The following is a 21,186-nucleotide window of genomic DNA, read 5'->3' as shown; positions in this document are numbered from 1 at the left end:
AAAGTATACCAGGGCAAAGTCTCAAGCTGTTGTTCGAATTAAGTTTAGAATTCAACAAATATTTACAGGATTAGCTATGTACCCCTAAGTTCGTGAAGCATGTATGTAGGACGTTTCATAAGCGAATGGTCTGGGAAGTGACAGCCTCCACTTCAGTCATGTGCCTGTAACTCAGTCGCTGGGATGATACTGAGTAAGTAGCTGATCCTGTTTCAGTTACTGCACCTATAAAAAGTTTCTACTCCAGTACCTAACCAGCACTACGCATTTCTGACTTGTTAGTTCCTTTTTCCTACTGCTTTAAATTCTTTGTATGTATTCATGACAAGGATAATTTCAAAAATTTCCTTTATGTGGAAAGTTCTTAGACCTTGATATTGGTCTTGCTAATTTTGTTTCTCTTGCCTAAACTTTTTTCTCCTCCTCCAGTTGATTCTAAAACAAAGTATAAATTTAACAGGGCCTCTCCTGAGTCCCGAATTGGTATTTTTCTAGTGTACTGAAAACAATGTTGTTTTCCTTTGGCGAACAAACAAACAAGACACTCAAATGAACATTTCACGGTCTTTTGTAAAGTACCCCCTTGCCTACCAAATCAAAACAAAAATCTCTGCCCTGAGATCACAGGCTCAGAAGAGCAAATATAATAAGCTTTTCTTTTTTATTTTAAAGAAGATATGTGTGGAAGCTAAGGGTAAATTAAAGCCCCCAGTCAAGACATCTCCTCAGGAACACAGGCCCTAACTTCTTGCCCATCACCTCCATCTCCAGAGTAGTCGCTACCCTAAATATCCTGAGTTCTCTGAACAGGAAGTTAGCGATTCTGGTATATTTGAATTGTTACCACTGCACTTGAAAGATGTGTTTTAAGTTGCTATTCTGTAAGAATTGTTGGCAGCCAGGAGCCCAGTGAGACAATGAAAGTAATGTAGATCCTTCTAACAGAATATTAATATGACTTAGCATTTAAAAAATCACTTTACAACTTTGGGAAATAAAATGAGGTATTATTTATTTATGACATATTTACATACTTACAAAACTGTTCTTATCCAATATATCATCCTGCAGAGTTTCTTAAGAATGAACATCATATTCTGGGAGTAAAAACCCACGTTTCTTAGTAATTTTTGCATAACCCAACATCTTGTGGATCACAAAATACCATCAATTTGGCTTCAGAGAACAAATATCTGTTGAGAATTTTTTGTAGTCAAGGAACAAAGTAAATTCAACCACATAAAGTAATTAAGTTGACCCTGAGTGTATCGCTAATTTGCATAATTTTTGAATACATGCATATCATACTTTCCTTAAACTTACCAGTATACTACCATTTGGTTTAAATTCAGTCATCTCGATTTTCTACCTCATTAATCCTTAAGATAAAAAGGAACAAAGAATGGGGAAGTAATTAAGAGACAAGGAGGAGAAAACTAGAACTGCCTGAAGCTTTCCAACTGTGGCACAGCCCTGGTCCAGGCTTATTAGCCGAAGGGTTTTGAATGGAGTCATCGGAGTTCCTTCTGTCACCTAAGGTTGACATTACATTTCTCTTGCTGCTCATTTTTCCTGGTGGCCTTCACACTGCTTAATTAAAACAAAAAAGTGTACCAGCAGAGAAAATTCACGGAGTGATTCCTGGAGCATTTCAGAGGAACAAAGTATCGCAGACCCAACCACAAGACAGTGCTGAAGAACTGTGTTAGAGACCCGTTTTCCTGCGAAGCTTGAGGGACCAAAAGAGCAAAGAGCCCCGAGTCTGACCGTCCCTCAGAAATGCTAGTGTCGGGAGGGAATGGAGCAGGAAGGGCAAAGAACCAGGGGCGGCTGGGTGACTGGTGAGGGGAAATGTGGCCTCGGACCAAGGGCTCGCATATATCTCGGGCCCACGCTCACCACGGGCCTGCCCGGCTCGAGCCGCCAGGGTGCGTACGAAGTGATGAGTGACTTTTCTTGCCCCTCATACGACAAAGAAATCTAAAGATGAAAAAATAAGCATGAGGTGGGGAAAACAGAGTGTGTGGAGTCAGTCATGCTTGGATGACTTTCAACGGTAACTGGGGGTCAAAAGTGGATCCTGGGTTTATCTTTTTCATGTGCCTTTCCCTAATTCTCCTCACCCCCTCACACTGTTCCAAAGAGCAGAAGGTTCAGCGGATGAACAGGGCTGGGAAAATTACCTGGCTTCACCCAAGCTACAGAATAACTGAAGAATTTGAGGACTGTGGGAAAACTGTCCTCTAAGGGGATGTCCATTGTTTGTGATTCTGTGAAAACAGCCTTCAGAAACATAAACTATCTGAGACTTGGTAAAATAAAAAGAAAAACATTTTTTTTAGGATCGCTAAGATTCCCTATAACGGGAGGGAAAGTGACATATCTGCACCTGCATATTCCAAGTACGGGCATCCTTCATCCCTAATTGTGATTTGTCACCAGGCCAATGCCATGATAAAATCCTGTTAGAAAAGTGTAGCTTTTTTAAAATAAAGGATAAAAGCAAGTGGTACAGAAAGGCCTCTCTTTTTTATTAATCAGATGGAGAAAACATAAAGTGTTGCACAAATAGCAAGAAAAGAGGGGAGAAAAGCATTCTAGCCCTATTATGCCGCAGCAACTGGTTACATGTCTTTTCTCTCCTTACTTTTAATGACAAACAAGTCTTAATTTCACCAAGCAATCATACAGTGCCTGGAAATGAACATATAGTTGTGAAAATAATGCTTCTCATCCTTGGGTAAAAAAGCAAAAATCAAGTAAGTACCCAAAGTAATACAAAGCAAACATTACCTGTAGTGACAGTGTGGGGTAAGAGCTTCAATACCCTTTATAAGATTGTGCTACTTAATTTACAGCCAACGAACTGTATAGACGAGTAAATAAAAATTATATTACATTTGTGTAAGAAACTATCTTCAAAAAGTTATAGGAACTTGCATACATAGAGTCCAAAGTATAAGACAAACTATTTAAATTTTGATTTATATAAATCCAAAAATGCTAAAATATATTATTTGGGATTAGCGGGGGAAGCTTTCACTAAATACAAACATGATGGACTAGATAAACCAGTTGAATATTAAAACAGTTTCACTGAAAATTTCCATAAAGAGTAAAGGCAGAATGGCACCAAGTTAGAAAAGCAGTGTTTAAGGCAAACTAAATATTAAGTAACCTTAACTAAAAGAAGAGGCATACAATTCCATAAATAACAATTCCTCTGAAAAATTTCTCTACGACACTTGAGAATATATGAGTGGAGGCAGAAATAATGGCCGTTGTCAGAGTTCACTTGGAAATACTGAATAGTATTATATAAAAATAACCGAAATGCTTCTGATTTAAAATACCTTCAAATCATGGGCCACTTAGTTGTCATATAGCAAGGGAAAATAAAACATACTACTGCAATGCTTCAGAGTCTAAATCTGTGAAATGCCAAAGCTTACTTTAAAAAAAAAAACTTTTTTTTTTTAGATTATGTGTGTACGTACATGATAACCAAAAAAACCCAAAAAAACAAAAACACATTTGGCCCATGTAAAAAGTATGCATAGAAATGTGCGCCATCTCTCTGCAAGTACGTGTCTGAGGGTCAGCTATTGAACACACAGCTCAACGTCAGACCTGAGATGACCTGCGCACACAAAAAGCATCAAAGACTGAGAAGACAGAAATCATGAAATAAACAATGACATGTTCTTAAACGAGTCGTATCTTCTTAAACAAAATAATCAAGTACATATCATTAAGTTAAATGTAGCACGTGAATTTGCACCTTACAAATTTGGTGTATCAAACTGTCCTATAAAAATATTTATATATTTTGTTTTCTAAGAACTGTGGTACGTGAAATGACACAATCACGGCAAGGATCTGCTTCTTTGCAGCTCCTGGAATGACACCGTGCCTTTCTAGGAAAGATCAAGTGCAGCCTACAGGCAAATTCTCAAGACTGCTGCATCCACTGGAGCTCTCCACCTGGGGATGGGACAAAGTCTTTACCGCCAAGTTCCAAGCGAAGTGGTGTCTGGGCCCTGGGTGAGTCTTCCGTCACACGGTCCTGGGGGGCAGGCGCTGTTTGTACATGCCAGCAATGGCTTTGGCCGCACTATAGATCATCTGCCGGCGAGACATGCCGGTGAATGTCAGGTGCCAGTCGGTCCGCGTCACGTTCACTAAGCTCTTTTCCAGGACTTCACCCACTGTCACCAGAAGGCCTGACCACCTCAGACTGTAGTCCTGGGGAGTGAGGCTTTGAGCCTGGGGAAAAATCAAACTGGGTATGATTTATAGTGCACTGAAAAAAATGACTGGAACTAGCTCTAAGTGACATCCCAACGTCTCTTTATTACTTTTAGTATAGATGATGACAAACCCCAAGAAACAAGAGCTATGCGGGCAGCTCTATGATGTGACAAGGCTACAGAAGAATCAGAACACTACTGCACACACCTCCTCTGTTCAGTGTCCACAGTAAACTCATTTTGTTCAGTGTCCTCTCAGTCTTCATCTGATGATGCCATCTGACAGTGCTCTGTGTCCAAGGGTTTAGGTTCCAGTCCGAGTCCCTGCTGCTTCAGGTTAAGAGGGAGAGGAGTGCTGAGAGCACGCCCCTCCACCGCTAACCCTTCCCATCCTTTTCCACGGGCCCTCCCTCATCAGTGTGTTCTTCTGAGCCTTCCCATCACCTGAAATGTTCACCGACATCTTTTTTTTTAATTTTATGTTACATTAGTCACCCTATATTACATCATTAGTTTTTGATGTAGGGTTCCACGATTCATTGTTTGCGTATAACACCCAGTGCTCCACGCAGAACGTGCCCTCTTTAATACCCATCACCAGGCTGACCCCTCCCCCACCCCCCTCCCCTCTAGAACCCTCAGTTTGTTTCTCAGAGTCCATCGTCTCTCATGGTTCATCTCTCCCTCCGATTTCCCCCCCTTCATTTTTCCCTTCCTTCTCCTAATGTCCTCCAAGCCATTCCTTATGTTCCACAAATAAGTGAAACCATATGATAATTGACTTTCCCTGCTTGACTTATTTCACTTAGCATCATCTCCTCCAGTCCCATCCATGTGGATGTAAAAGTCGGGTGTTCATCCTTTCTGATGGCTGAGTCATATTCCACTGTATATATGGACCACATCTTCTTTATCCATTCATCTGTTGAAGGGCATCTTGGCTCTTTCCACAGTTGGACTATTGTGGACATTGCTGCTGTGAACACTGGGGTGCATATGGCCCTTCTTTTCACTACATCTGTGTCTTTGGGGTAAATACTCAGGAGGGCAATTGCTTGGTCATAGGGTAGCTCTATTTTTAATTTATGAGGAACCTCCACACTGTTTTCCAAAGTGGCTGTACCAACTTGCATTCCCACCAACAGCGTAAGGGGGTTCCCCTTTCTCCACAACCTCTCCAACATTTGTTGTTTCTTTCCTTGTCCATTTTTGCCATTCTAACTGTGTAAGGTGGTATCTCAATGTGGTTTTGATTTGAATTTCCCTGATGGCTAATGATGATGAACATTTTTTCATGTGTCTGTTAGCCATTTGTATGTCTTCTTCAGAGAAGTGTCTTTTCATATCTTCTGCCCAATTTTTGACTTTTTTTTTTTTTAAGATTTTATTTATTTATTTCACAGAGAGAGACATAGCGAGAGCAGGAACACAAGCAGGGGGAGTGGGAGATGGAGAAGCAGGCTTCCCGCAGAGCAGGGAGCCTGATGTGGGACTCGATCCCAGGACCCTGGGATCATGACCTGAGCCAAAGGCAGACGCTTAATGACTGAGCCACCCAGGGGCCCCTTGATTATTTGTTTTTTGGGTGTTGAGTGTGAGAAGTTCTTTATAGATCTTGGATACCAGCCCTTTATCTACAGTGTCATTTGCAAATATCTTCTCCCATTCTGTGGGTTGCTTGTTTTGTTGACTGTTTCCTTTGTTGTGCAGAAGCTTTTTATCTCGATGAAGTCCCAAAAGTTCATTTCTGCTTTTGTCTCACTAGCTTTTGGAGACGTATCTTGAAAGAAGTTGCTGTGGGCAATGTCAAAGAGGTTACTGCCTATGTTCTCCTCTAGGATTTTGATGGACTCCTGTCTCACATTGAGGTCTTTCAACCATTTTGAGTGTATCTTTGTGTGTGGTGTTAGAGAATGGTCGAGTTTCATTCTTCTGCATGTGGCTGTCCAATTTTCCCAGCACCATTTATTGAAGAGACTGTCTTTTTCCCATTGCATGTTTTTTCCTGCTTTGTCGAAGATTATTTGACCAGAGAGTTGAGGGTCCATATCTGGGTTCTCTATTCTGTTCCATTGGTCTGTATGTCTGTTTTTGTGCCAGTACCATGCTGTCTTGGTGATCACCGCTTTGTAATATAGCTTGAAATCGGGCAACATGTTGCCCCCAGCTTTGTTTTTCTTTTTCAACATTTCCTTGGCGATTCGGGGTCTTTTCTGATTCCATACAAGTTTTAGGATTGTTTGTTCCAGCACTTTGAAAAATGTCATTGGAATTTTGATCGGCATGGCGTTGAAGGTGTGGATTGCTCTGGGTAGCATAGACATTTTAACAACGTTTATTCTTCCAATCCATGAGCATGGAATGTTTTTCCATCCTTTTGTGTCTTCTTCAATTTCTTTCGTGAGTGTTCTGTAGTTCCTAGGGTATAGATCCTTTACCTCTTTGGTTAGGTTTATTCCAAGGTATCTTATGGTTTTTGGTGCTATTGTAAATGGAATCATTTCTCTAATTTCTCTTTCTACAGTTGCGTCGTTAGTGTGTAAGAAAGCAACTGATTTCTGTGCATTGATTTTGTATCTTGCCACATTACTGAATTGCTGTATGAGTTCTAGTAATTTGGGGTGGGGGAGTCTTCTGGGTTTTCCACATAAAGTATCATGTCGTCTGTGAAAAGAGAGTTTGACTTCTTTTTTGCCAATTTGAATACCCTTTATTTCTTTTTGTTGTCTGATTGCTGTTGCTAGGACTTCTAGTACTATGTTGAACAACAGTGGTGAGAGTGGGCATCCTTGACGTGTTCCTGATCTTAAGGGAAAAGCTTTCAGCTTTTCCCCATTGTTAATATTTGCTGTCGGTTTTTCATAGATGGATTTTATGAACTTAGGAATGTTCCCTCTATCCCTATACTCTGAAGAGTTTTAATCAGGAAAGGATGTTGTATTTTGTCAAATGCTTTTTCTGCATCAAATGAAAGGACTCTTCTCCCTCCTCTTATTAATGTGTTCTATCACACTGACTGATTTGCGAATGTTGAACCACCCTCACATCCCGGGGATAAATCCCACTTGGTCGTTTTGGATGATCCTTTTAATGTATTGTTGGATCCTATTAGCTAGGATTTTGTTGAGGATTTTGGAATCCATATTCATCAGGGATGTCGGTCAGAAATTCTCTTTTTTGATGGGGTCTTTGCCTGGTTTGGGGATTAAGGTAATGCTGGCCTCACAGAATGAGTTTGGAAGTTTTCCTTCTGTTTCAATTTTTTGAAACAGCTTCAGGAGAATAGGTATTATTTCTTCTTTGAATGTTTGGTAGAATTCCTCAGGGAATCCATCAGGCCCTGGACTCTTGTTTTTTTTTTTTTTTGGAGGTTTTTGATCACTGCTTCAATCTCGTTACTGCTTATTGGCCTATTCAGGTTGTCAATTTCTTCCTGTTTCAGTCTTGGCAGCTTATAGGTTTCCAGGAAGGCCTCCATTTCATCCAGATTGCTCAGTTTATTGGCATATAGTTGTTGATGATAATTTCTAATAACTGTTTCTATTTCCTTGGTGTTAGTCGTGATCTCTCCCCTTTCATTCACAATTTTATTAATTTGGGTCCTTTCTCCTTTCTTTTGGATAAGTCTGGCCAGTGGTTTATCGGTCTTATTAATTCTTTCAAAGAACCAACTTCTAGTTTCATTGATCTGATCTACTGTGTTTCTGGTTTCTAATTCATTGATCTCTGCTCTAATTTTAATTATTTCTCTTCTAATGCGTGGCTTAGGCATTGTTGCTTGTTCTCTAGTTCTTTAAGGTGTAGAGTTAGTTGGTGAATTTGGGATTTTTCCATTTTTTTTGAGTGAGGCTTGGATGGCTATGTATTTCCCCCTTAGGACCGCCTTTGCAGTATCCCATAGGTTTTGGACCGATGTGGTTTCATTCTCATTGATTTCCATAAATTGTTTAAGTTCTTCTTTGTTTCCTGGTGGACCCATTCTTGAGCAGAGTGGTCTTTAGCTTCCAAGTGTTTGAATTTCTGCCAAATTTTTTCTTGTGATTGAGTTCCAGTTTTAAAGCACTGTGGTCTGAGAATATGCAGGGAATAATCTCAATCTTTTGGTATAGGTTGAGACCAGATTTGTGACCCAGTATGCCGTCTATTCTGGAGAAAGTTCCATGTGCGCTCGAGAAGAATGAATATTCTGTTGTTTTAGGGTGGAATGTTCTGTATATATCTATGAGGTCCATCTGGTCCAGTGTATCATTCAAAGCTCTTGTTTCCTTGTTGATTTTCTGCTTCGATGATCTGTCCATTGCTGAGAGTGGAGTATTGAGGTCTCCTACAATTAACGTATTGTTATAGATGGCTGCTCCCACGTTGGGGGCATAGATATTTACAATTGTTAGATCTTCTTGTTGGATAGATCCTTTAAGAATCATACAGTGTCCTTGTCTCTAATTACAGACTTTAGTTTAAAATCTAATTTGTCTGATATAAGAATTGCTACCCCAGCTTTCTTTTGAGGCCCATTGGCATGGAAGATGGATCTCCATCCCTTCACTTTCAGTCTGGATGTATCTTTAGGTTCAAAATGAGTCTCTCGTAGGCAGCATATGGATGGGTCCTGTCTTTTCATCCAATCTGCAACCCCGTGCCATTTTATGGGAGCATTTAGGCCATTCACGTTGAGAGTGATTATTGAAAGACAGGAATTAATTGTCACCATGTTGCCTGTGAAGACGTTGTTTTTATAGACTGTCTCTAAATTTCTGTTGTATATCACTCTTGGGGTCTTTCTCCTTTTATAGAACGCCCCCCCCCTTAATATTCCTTGCAGGGCCGGCTTAGTGGTCACATATTCTTTCAGTTTCTGCCAGTCGTGGAAGCTCTGCATCTCGCCATCCATTCTAAATCACAGCCTTGCTGGATAAAGTATTCTTGGCTGCATGTTCTTCTCATTTAGTACCCTGAATATGTCTTGCCAGGCCCTTCTGGCTTGCCAGGTCTCTGTGGATAGGTTTGACGTTATTCTGATGTTCCTCCCTCTGTAGGTAAATCTCTTCCGCCTAACTGCCCTTAAGATGGTTTCCTTGGTTCTAAGATTTGCAAGTTTTACTATTACATGCCGGGGTGTTGGCCTGTTTTCCTTGATCTTGGGAGGGGTCCTCTCTGCCTCGAGGACGCGAATGTTTGTTTCATTCCCCAGATTAGGGAAGTTCTCAGCTACGATTTGCTCAAATACATCTTCTAGTCCTCTCTCTCTCTCTCCACTCCCTCCGGGATTCCAATTATTCTGACATTGGAACGCTTCATGGTGTCACTTATTTCTCTGATTCTATTTTCATGGATTCTGAGTTGTTTTTCCCTGGCCTCCTCTTTTCCCTTTTTATCTATTATTGTCTTCCAGGTCGCTTCGTTCTTCTGCCTCACTTACCCTAGCTGTTAGATTATCTAGATTGGACTGGATCTCACTGATAGCATTTTTAAGTTCTACCAATTCAGCTTTCATTTCTGCCCTTAGAAACTCTATGTTGCTATTAACTGATTTCTCCATTCTAGCCATTGTCTTCACAATTGCTACCCTGAATTCCACCTCTGACATCTTGGTTAGATCTGCATCCGTTTGTAAATCTGCAGCGTAAGTCATAATCTCTGAGTCCTTTCTATTTTGGGGGTTCCTCCTCCTAGTCATTCTGTTGATGGGTGGTTGAGGGAATGTATAGAGTCCCAATTATTGACCAGAACCCAAGCAAGATGCACCTGTTTTCTAGGGACCTTAGAGTTGCTGGCCTCTTGTTTTCCCAGCCTGTCTTCTGGGGGAGGGGCCTGCCATGCTGTTACTCAGGCAACCCTGTTTGGGCGGAGTTGCCCTGCCCCCCTGTGGAGGGGGATGGGCTCAGTGGGAATCAGTTTTGGGGGCTTTTGTTCTCCGGCAGCTTTGCCTGGCGGCTTTCCGCGTCTCTTCTGTGAGTCAGAGCAGAAGAGACTGTTTCCAACCCTCTGCCTCAGGGCAGAGAGATCGCAGTCTGTTCTTCAGTGAGCTCTCCAGGCCACATTGTCTCTGTTTCTGTCCATGCTGCTATAAACTGCAGCGTCCCGGGCTGTGCACCCCTCCGCAGCGCTCCCAGTCCTGCCTCCAGGTTGGGGCACGTCTCTGCCCTTTGTGCTTCTAAAACCACCAGCCGCCCCCAGTTTGCATGCGCGACACCCCCCCCCGCCCCGCTCTGGGTTTCTGCCCTGGGGGCTGCCCTAAAGTCCTTGCCCCGCCGCTAAAGGTCTGCAAGTCTGTGCCCCGTCCCCAGCACGCGAGGCTGTCGCTCACCGGCGGTGTAGGATCCCCACGGCCAGGCACCCTCCCACTGCCGTTTATCCGATGTCTGCCCACGGAATCACAGCTCCCTGCTCTGTACCTCAAAACCAACCGCCTGTGATACTCTGTAGAGATCCAGATCTTCTTACATCTCGGGCTGGTTTCGTGGGTGCTCAGAGTGGTCTGGAAGATATCCAGCTCAATTCTGGGGACCAGTTGAAATAGGGTCCCCTACTCCTCCATCTTTCCTCTCCCCCTTCATGGACATCTTTACCTATACACTGTCTACTTCATTAGGTGTCTGAGGTTCTAATGTTTGATCAGTTGATTTTTGTGTTGATTTTCCAGCACATATATATTCTAATCAGCTAACAGTTAACAGCATGGTAGCTATTTCTAGCAAACACATTTCAATTCTATTGAAATCCTTTTTTCTCCTTTAATATGTTCATGTTTGAACTGCGTAAATTGGTGAGCTATTGCTTGAACCATCAGGCCGTTTCTGGGATAAACCAATCTTGGCCAGGCTGTTCTGTTCGTGATATTGTGATTTACAATTAAAAATACATACAACTGACCCTTGAACAATGTAGAGGTTAGGGAGAGTGACCACCTGGTGTAGTTGAAAATCCACACTATAACTTCTGACTCCCCCAAAACTTAATTACTAATAGCCTGCTGCTGACCAAAAGCCTTAGCGATAAGTCAATTAACACCCCCTTCGTATATGTATTATATACCATATTCTTAAAGTCAGCGAAGCTACAGAAAAAATGTTAGGAAAATCAAAGAGAGAAACTCAACTCTGCGACAGGAAGAGAGGCTGCAAGTTGATTAAATAACCAATGATGAATGACTGAATCAATCGTGACTATACAATGAAGCCTCCAAAAAAACCCAAAAGGATGGAGTTGGGAGAGCTTCTGGGTTGGTGAACATGTGGAGGTTCAGGCAGAGTGGCAGGCTAGGACAGACACGGAAGTTCTGCACCCTTTCCTGGGACCCTGCCCTCCGCATCTCTTCCATCTGGCTGTTCCCAAGTTCTAGCTTTTCATAATAAGCAACCTAGGGAGTAGAGAGCCTTCCTGAGGAGGAGGGGGTTGTCAGAACCAGTCTGTAGAACCAGTTTATCACCTGGACTTGTCACTGGCATCTGCGATGGGGAGGGGGCAGTCTTGTAGGATGGAGTCCTTATTCTGTGGGATTGGATACTATCTCCAGGTGTAGAGTCAGAATTGAGATGAAATGTCTGACACCAGCTGGTATCCTAAAATTCCTTGGTGGTGTGGAAAAACCCCTCCCACACATAGGAATTGGGTCCGAAACCTCAATAGTTGGTGTCAGAAGAGGTATTTGGCTAGACCAGCCCTGGCTCATTGAAAGGTGTAGCTTAGGAAGAGCAGGGAGGAAAGGATGAGGGCTGAAGAACCTTGGGTTGCTGGGTGGTCACTGCTGGAATGGAGCAGCATCAGGGCTGCACTCTGTCACTAAAGGTAAAGTTAACAATGGAAATTAGAGATGGAGCCATCTCTTGGAAAGTTGGTTTACTGAATACATAAAGAAATGCACACTATTAAGAAAAAGGCAAAACAGTCCAACACTTGGTTGTTGTTATCTACCATAGCTAAAGTAAAAGTAAAAGACAATGCTGGTATGCTAGCAGGGACTAATTTTCTGGGCCATTGCCCCATGTGGAGCTTAACTGAGGAGTATGGCAAAAATCCAAGTGTGCCTGGCGACCTCTACTGGGGCTTGGGAGTAGAATATTTCCATCTGGGGGGCATTTACTAGTAAACATTATTAAAACTACCCCTTTTCACTGAAGGACATAAAATGATTTTGAGATGTGAAATACCCAATACTGAAGGACATAAAATGATTTTGAGATGTGAAATACCCATACCCATAATGTCTAGGATGCTGTTGGAGAAACATCCTAACAGGGATGGCAGTGGTTTATGTAGAGGGTCATGATGCCTAGGGAGACAATCATGAACAAGGCATCTCGTTTTCTCTAGGACTCACTTTGAGGCCATGGGAAAAGCTGTAAGAACCAACTGCCATGTAGACAGTGCCCTGTGAACAACTCTCAACAACGCAGAGCTAGCTGCTCGGTTTGTGGACAGCAATTCCAAGGTGAGCGGACAACAGTGTATCTGGAAGGCCACCACCCTGATGGAGAAAGGTTAAAAATAATCAGCTCTGCATGCTGAAATGCACCCTATTTTCTCAGCAGTGACAGAGAAAATGCCCCATGTTTCGGTTTTTACTGACTCAGAGGCAGCGGCCAATGGTGTGGCCACACGGTGAGGCAGGAAGGTGTAATGGGAACATAACGTATTTAAACGATGCCCCTATGGGGTACAGGCCTCTGGAAATCACTCTGAGAATGTGAGGGTACAGGGAAGTAGGAGACGGTCCCATTGGCACTTCCGGGGTTGGAAGGGGAGCGGGACGGACAGGCCAATATCCCTGCCTGAGGTGGCCACCTGGCGCCACAATAAAAGAACCCAAATAGAAGGTGATATTGTACCAATTTGGATGGCTGAGCATCCTATCTTCAGAGCAAGGAATACACCTGACAGCTCATTCTACTCTGACAGAGAATGGAACCGGGCAGTTGAAAGCCTGGTGGTCTAAAGTGGGGCCGAGAAAGGCATGAAGCTGCTGGCTTACATGACTTCAGGAGCGTGACACACAGCATGAGTGGGATGAAAAGGAGTGTCCCCACTGGACACACCCCTCTGTTTTCCTGTGGATCTGGGGCAGGGGGTGGCCAAGGATGATGGTAATGACTGTGCAATTCTGGCAAAGGGAGGAGGCTGCTGATAAAGTGACTTTTTTTCCTTCCCCAGATCACGTCAACTTTTCATTCCCATGTGATGTTGCAAATCCAGATGTGGGAAACGGATGATTCCTAAGCAAGAAATGGTAAGTCTGTTTTTAACCTTTATGTTACACTTCCTAAGGGCCTGAGGGGCAGGATGTGCCTCTCTCTCTGGCAGAACTGGGGCCACAGCGCAGGTGGCAACACGGCCTGTGGCGGAGCTGGTTCACTACAGGCGTGCGTCCTTCCATCGCACCTTGCTTGAGTGGGCTTTGCAGAGACTGCATTTTTTACAGAGACCTGTGTCAACAGAGTTGCTACACACCTCTCCAACAGCATTTGTTCACTTCTGGTCATATCCAGGTTATTCTCAGAATATTTCAAACTTTTTCCTTATTACAGTGATCTGTGATTGGTAATTACAACTTGCTGAAAGCTCAGATGATGGTTAGAATTTTTAGCAATAACATTTTTTAATTAAAATGTGAACTTTTTAAAATATGCTATTTCAGATTTAACAGACTATAGTATAGTATAAACATAACATATATGCACTGAGAAACCGAAAAACACACTTGCCATACTTCATTGTGATACTGGCCTGATCTCCGCGGTTGGACCCAAACCTGCAGGGTCTGAGCTGTGCCTGCAGTTCGGCCAGAAGTGGACTGAGTGGGGAGGCACTTGCAGTCTAGACTAGTAGTGCTGCCTCCGACAAGACCAACATAGACTAAAAGTAACGTGCGTCCAACAGGTAGAAAGTTTGGGTATAGACTGAAAACAGGATAACCTGTAGCTGTGGGTAAAGGATTGAATTAATGGGTTATATAATGAGGGAAATGAAATGTTATGCTAACACCTCAAAAGAGACTCAGGATAAGAGATGACACAGTCTCTTTGCTCAATTACTCCACCTGTGTACAAGGGTGAAGCCATATTACTGATCCCACTCCTGTTTTAGGAACCTGACAAAATAGAACAGAAGGCTACAAACCTGAGTGGCCTTTCCCTGGGACACATTCTGACAGGATGTGATGACAGTCTGGATAATTATCAATTACTGACTTAATGTGCAAGTTATCTTTTGACCTTTATGATTATTCTGATTATTCTGCTATAAGGAATCTGTTTGAAGACCAGGCCTGGTGTGTAATGCTATGGTTTATAATAAGGAATACATATTTGATCCTGGACCCCAGTTTGTGGCACAGTACTCCTAACAACCTTGTAATTTTTTAAGCAGGAAGACAAAGGTGTCTTTTGTTAGAGATGACATCCTTAAGGATGAGTGCCAAGGAAGGCCACCATGTGATTAGAGGGCTAGAACTTTCTGTCTCATTCTCCCCCACAAGTCAGGGAGGGGTGTGCAAGAGAGGGTCTGGAGGTTGACCCAGTCAACAAATGCCACTGATTCAATCATGCCTATGTAACAAAGTCTCCATAAATCCCCAAAAGGATGGGGGATGGGTTTGGGAGAGCGTCTGAGTTAATGAACATGACAGATTTGCAAATAACGAAGGGGTCAGAGGGCATGGAAGCTCTGTCTCCCCTCCCCATACCTTGCCCTTTGCATCTCTTCCAATTGGCTATTATGAGCTACTCTAGCAAATTAATTGAACCCAAGGAGAGAGGGTCATGAGGACTTCTGGTTTATAGCCAAACAGCTAACAACCTGAACTTATGATGTCTGAAGTGGGTGGCAGGGGAGACAGTCTTATACCTGTAGGATCGGATGCTATCTGTAGGTTAGGGTTAGAGATCCTACAGGTGTAAGACTGTTGAAATGCAGGACACCCAGCCAGTGTTGGAAAATTGCTTGGTGGCATTGGGGGGGGCAACCCCCCATATTATAATTGGTTCTAGAACGCTTTGTAATGTTCTTGTAATACAATTTATAATTTTATCTATTAATTGTAGTATTAATTTTGACATTTAGGTCTGAAGTGATAGTATATTGTAATTTTTTGGGGGGGTAGTTTAGGCTAGTCTCATAAAATAAAATGGAAAACTTTGTCACTATTTTCAGAATGGAAGAAACTGACAGTATTTGCTCTCTCTGAAGTCAAAAAGTCAGTTTCATGTGGTTCATTCAACCTAATATTTGAATCAACTATGGCAATTTTTATTTTCCTAGAAAATCAGCCACTTCATCTAATTTCTTGATTTAACAGTCTGTATAGTATTCACTGAAAATCACCTTCATATTGGGATGAGTTTAATGTTACCATCTATAAATTTCTCTGAACTTTTGAAAGGAAATTAATTAAGTAAAAGGTTCAGTAAAATTTAAAAATTCTTTGGCCTCATGAAAACTGTAAAGCCCTAAGAGAGCCACTGGTTGCTTTCAGGGATTCTATAAACATAAAAGCCAAATTTATACTTGAGAACATTCATGCATTTTCTTGGGAGAGAATCCAATAGCTTTTATCAGATTCTCAAATGCCTAAGACCCAAATCACTTTAAGAGACAGTTTTGAAATGACATTTAAGAACAAATGTGATGAAAATTTTATGAAATGGAAGGAAAACGTCAACAAAATGCCCTTTTACATGGAGTACTAAGTCTCCCACGTAAACCAATATTTACATTCTATTTTGTTCAAGAAAGGACGAAAGGTAAGGAACCAATCATTATACATCATGCTTCCATTCTTCTAAAATCTATGTGACAGGTAAACTAAGAGTTATGCTTTCAACAAACCTAAAGACATGTGCTTTTCACGTAAGGTTTCTAAACAGGTTTCCACTTGTTAACAAAAGACGAACAAATAGACAAAAGACAAAAGATACGGAAGTAATGGGGGAACCAAAATGGTAGATAATGAAAAGTAAACAGACCACTAGCAGAAGATGTAAATCGTTTTTCTGCTCTTACAGTAGTGAACAGAATCATGAAAACAAGAGGAAAATAGTGATTAAGCCTGTCACATATTACCTTTTCAAAGACAGCTGGAAAAGAAAAGGAGGAAGGTACTCAACAACATGAAAGAAATTGGAAACTGAAAAGCAAAGAGAAAAGGCTAAAAGTGAAAAGAAGCTGCAAAATCAAGAATATGTAAGGCCTATCTCACACAAACTTGTATTCTGAAAACAGTATTTCAAGTTTCTCTGGAGTATGATGTAGAAGGAGAAAACGAACCTGCTGTACAAATTCCAAAGGCACGGGTGTGGCCTGTGTAAAGGTCTCTAGGTGAATGCCATGGACGGGGTCCTCCACTATCAAACAGCCAATGTCAAACCACCTGCAACAGAATGATGAGGACTGAGTTGTTTACGTGCCAAATAAAGGTTACGGTGACCAAACAACAACTAGTATCATTCAGATAAAACATTAGAGTTCAAAAAGGAAGTGTTTTTTCTAATCAGTTTTCAAGAGGATAATCCATAAAAAGTATATATAAAATGACCTGCTGGCTTAATTCCAAGAGGAGGGAGGACAACAAAGAAAAAGCACCTGAAACTTATCCACGTAAAGTTTTCCTCCCTGAGACTAAGGGAGGATGGAAAGAGGAGGATTCAAAAAAGCAACAGACAGTCACTCATCTGAATATGCAAATACTTGATCATGGGTAACTTTTTAAAAATGTCACTTGCTAAAATACAGGAAATTTTATTTTACCATCTCTATGGTTACTATGTAGCCCACTTGCAAAGTTACTAGCAAATTAAATAAGCTCATTCAGAGGAAATAACAAATCTTTATTCCTGATAATCTGTCTTTGAAAACACTTCATGAAATCAAGAAAACTTTCTTCCATTTAAAGTTACTCACAAATTATAAAAATACATTTTATAATTGCCTTAAGTCATCTGTAACGCCACCAGCATTTTAGATAACCAGAATTATGCAACCACCAGATGCCATGAAATCATGAGTTTGGATAACAAGAGGATATATAGAGCAAAAAAGTTCAGTCTATTTTTAAAAATATGTAGATCTAATGAAATGTGATAAAATACGAAATGAATTAGGTAACTTCTATTTACATATTCAAAGAAAGAGCAAAGTAAAATATAGAATAACAGTTTTGCTGAGAATTAAAGTAAATGTCTGTAGTATTCCTATCCTAAAACTTGGTTTCAAATAAACAACATTAAATAAGGACATGAATTTTATTTGGCATACTAATCAGTCAGATGCAGATAGTAGAGAACAATCGTGGTGATTAAGCTGTCAGGCATGGACTTCCTGAAAAGCAGACTCACGGAAGGTAAAAGTTCCTTCTGTGATGCTGGTGAATACACATTAGAAGAACTCGAAGGTCCTCCTTGTTATCTGAAATTGTCGTGCTCTTGGCCATATGAACTGGAATATCCCATTTAGTAGCTACAACCGCAACCACGGTCATGCCCAAGAAAACCTCTACCATTTCTCTCACTAGTGCTGCTGGCTGGGGAAACACTGGGCTCGGCTCTCCTCTCCTCGTTACTGTCCTTCAACTCCACGCGCACGCCCCACCCCACCCCACATTCATGGACAGTCACTAAGGCTCTGTCTCCCTCCCTTTCCCTCTCCAAGCAGCTGCTGAAAGAACTCTTGCCGGATCCTACAGGGGTCACTTTTTTAGTCAAAGTGACTAAAAGGCTTAGTCTTTTAGTCTAAAGGGCTTAAGAACTGTGGTTCCAAGATGCTTGGATTTCATTTACCAGCAAAAATCTCGTAACAGAACGTGGGAACTGCCACTCTGTTTTACAAAAGATAGACCATCTACCACCATCGGTCAATTCTCAGGAAAAAAAGGACATTTTAACACACCATGCACACAACCTAAGATTTTTCAACTTGGGTTAACCTGAGAATAAGGATAGTCCATGCTTACACAGGCTTTTGTCCAGGTAAGGTACACGTCATGTTAGTTCTTCTCATACAGCAGGATCTGAGGCAGAATTCAAAGACAGGCAGGTCTGTCCTAGCTCTATTCTGTTAGGGCTAAACCCATTTTGGGATCTCTTCTTTTGAATGCCTGGCTCTTCCTGGATTAGTTTCTTCTCCGTAGTAAGCATGCTTTTGACTTGATCTTCTGTGCACTTACGTCCCACAGGACCACGGCAGACAGAGGAGCCAAAGCAGGAACGATCAAGAGGTATGGATTCTGGCTTTGCTCTCCATTCACACGTCCTCACTCTTGCTCCTCTGTACCCTCCCGCCACAGCCCTTCCATTCTCTCCTCTCTAATCCGCACTAGACACCAGGCATGTCCTAATACTAGGGTTTACCCCTGAACAATGTGGAGGTTTGGGGTTGCTGTGACCCCCTGGTGCAGTTAAAAATCTAACTTTTGACTCTCCAAAAACTTCTAACAGCCTACTTTTAACCAGAATTCTTACTGATAACAGTCTATTAATACATATTTTGTATGTAACATATATAATATACTGTATTCTTACAATAAAGTGAGCTAGAGAAAAGAAAACCACAGGAAGAAAAATACATTTTTAGTACTGAACTGTACCAGAAAAACCCAGGTAAGTGGATCTGTGCAGTTCAAATCCATAATTTTCAAGAGTCAACTGTTTTTTACTATCCCTAATCTTCCTAATATGCTACTGTACTTGTCAGAAGGCATTTGGTAGGAAAAATACCACATACCACATCTAGGTATGATGGGACAGCTGATGGCAGACCAATGCTCCCCCAGTGAAAACCTGGATGAGGTACACAGTTCCTGCACCTAAAGGTGTCAAAGAGCCAATTGGGGCAGGAGGACAAAATGGAGCAACACTGGGGATGGGGAAAGGCTTTCGAAGTGAGGTGAAGACCTTCAGCTGGACCTGAGTGCCACCCAGCCTGAACTCAGCAACTAGACGAGAAGTGAAGGGAAACCCACCACTAACACCTCCCTAAAGGTAGGGAAATGGTTAGAATTTTCTCTGGGGTTGGAGGTGCTCAGGAGCACCATGATGTACGTTCCCTTTCCACCCTGACAATACAGACAGGAGCAGAGTCAGGCATTCTAGCCGGCCGGCTACTTAGTGATCCCTGTGCCCCCAGTGCGCACACACCAGCTCAAGTCAGCCCGCCATGGCAGCCCAAGCACTGGGCACAGCGGGACATGCCAAGGCTCATTTATACACATCGACGGCACAGGGAACATCCCTACGAAAGGTCACCCTTTCAAGACTGGGAGAGGTAAGTGTTTTACCTAAATCACAAAGTCAAAATGAGGAGACAGGAATATGCTTAAATGAAACACAGATTCAGTCTACTGGATAGAGTGCATAAATTCAGAAAATATAAAAAAGAGCCAATCAGAGTTAAATACAATGAGTGAAATGACAAATACACTGGAAGGAAGCAGCAGCAGAGGAGAGGACATGGCAGAGCAGTGATCTGGAAGACAGGGTATCATAAAGCAGCCAAGCCGAAGAACAAAAAGAAAACCAAATGAAGATAGGTCACATGGTCTCTGGGACAACCTTAACCACACTATACATATACTCGCATTATAGGGGTCCCAGAAAAGAGAGAGAAAGGAGCTAAAAATTTCCCTAACCCACGGAAGCAAACAGAGATCCAGGTCCGAGAATCACACCCCAAAGTAAGATGAACCCAAGGAGGTCCACACCAGGAAACATAAACAAAATATCAAAAATTAAAGAGAGGATCTTAAAGCCATCAAGAAGGAAGCACCTAGTTATAGACAATACAAGGGAAACCCCATAAAGCTACCAGCAGATTTCTTAACACAAATTTTGCAGAACAGAAGGGACTGGAATGATCTAGTCAAACTAGAGGAAAAAACCTACAATCAGGAATACTCTACCTGATGAAGAGGTAAGTAATTGATCACCGCTAAACCAACCTTTTAAGAAATGTTAAAAAGACTTTTCTAAGAAAAGAAAAGGCCATGCCTAGAGGTGAAAACTAGAAAAGGAAAAAATTTCACAGGTAAAAGCAAACACACAGTAAAGGAAGTAGATCAATCACACAGCTATTATGAACATTAAAAGGCAAAAGTAGTAAAATCAGGGGGGCGGAGCAAGATGGTGGAGGAGGAGGAGACCTGGATTTCGTCTGGTCTCAGGAATTCAGCTGAATAGGGATCAAACCATTCTGAACACCTACGAACTCAACAGGAGATCGAAGAGTACCAACAACTCTGAACAGAGAAGCGACCACTTACTGGAAGGTAGGACGTGCGGAGAAGTGAATCCGAGGCGATATTCGGGAGGATAGACGGCGGGGGAGGGGCCTCCGCCGGCCGCTTCTCGCAAGTGATAGAGCCGCGGAGCACAAAATCGGAACTTTTAGAAGTCGGCTCGGCTGAGGGACGTCGCTCCAGTGGCTAAGCGGGGGGTGGAACCCTCGCGGGACAGTGTGGTCTCAGGACCCTCGGGGTCACAGAAAGACCGGGGGTGCCTGAGTGCGCCAGAGCTCCCAGGTATCAGAGCGGGGAAGCCGGCTGCAGAGACGGAGCTGAGGCGCGGGCTCTCAGCTCGGGGTTGCCATAAACTGTGATCCGTGGCCCAGTTGGACCACTGCTCCCCCAGCAGGGACCCAACAAGCGGCAGAGGTGGGGACACTCCCCTTCCTTCCCGGGGAGGAGCAGCGCGGGAACGCACCGCAGGGATCTGCTGGGTTTGGAGACTCCACACGGGGTCGGGTGCCAGACATAGAAACGCTCGGTCACAGGCCGGGTGAGCATGGAGTGCGGCCGGAGACCGGGGACACGGGAGTGATTGCTTTTCTCTGGGGGCGCACTGAGGAGCGGGGCCCCGAGTTCTCGGCTCCTCCGGGTGCAGATTGGGAGGCCACCACTTTCACCCTGGTCCTCCAAGGCTGTACCGAGAGCTTGCAGGGAACAAAAGCTCCT

The 21,186-nt window shown here is 42.7% G+C and overlaps 1 protein-coding gene and 1 long non-coding RNA gene across 5 annotated transcripts in view; one reads left to right on the top strand and one right to left on the bottom strand.

The window, feature by feature from the left end:
- Positions 1–995: 995 nt before the first annotated feature.
- The window catches only part of PRRC1 (proline rich coiled-coil 1), a 54,204-nt gene continuing 34,013 nt past the window's right edge, over positions 996–21,186 (bottom strand). The window contains exons 8-9 of one of the 4 annotated variants that reach the window (XM_025860900.2): positions 16,512–16,614; positions 996–4,266 (exon numbers count right to left, since the gene is read on the bottom strand). In XM_025860900.2, coding sequence (XP_025716685.1) covers positions 4,057–4,266; positions 16,512–16,614 — 313 coding nt within the window. In that variant the 3' untranslated portion in view covers positions 996–4,056. Of the gene's footprint in view, positions 4,267–4,288; positions 4,578–12,654; positions 13,463–13,539; positions 14,169–16,511; positions 16,615–21,186 lie in introns of those variants that run through there. The other 3 variants (XM_073878613.1, XM_025860901.2, XM_073878614.1) reach the window with 3 other exon arrangements.
- LOC141370285 (uncharacterized) lies at positions 12,583–18,456 on the top strand. Its single transcript, XR_012374192.1, has 3 exons — positions 12,583–12,681; positions 13,401–13,476; positions 18,415–18,456. It is a non-coding gene; the product is annotated as an uncharacterized lncRNA (long non-coding RNA).

The sequence above is a fragment of the Callorhinus ursinus genome, unplaced genomic scaffold (assembly GCF_003265705.2).
Source record: "Callorhinus ursinus isolate GAN/ISIS: 27379988/994484 unplaced genomic scaffold, GSC_fseal_2.0 scaffold30, whole genome shotgun sequence".
NCBI lineage: Eukaryota > Metazoa > Chordata > Mammalia > Carnivora > Otariidae > Callorhinus > Callorhinus ursinus.
The sequence above is the reverse complement of the archived record's forward strand: the minus strand, read 5'-3'. Positions and strand labels throughout refer to the sequence as shown.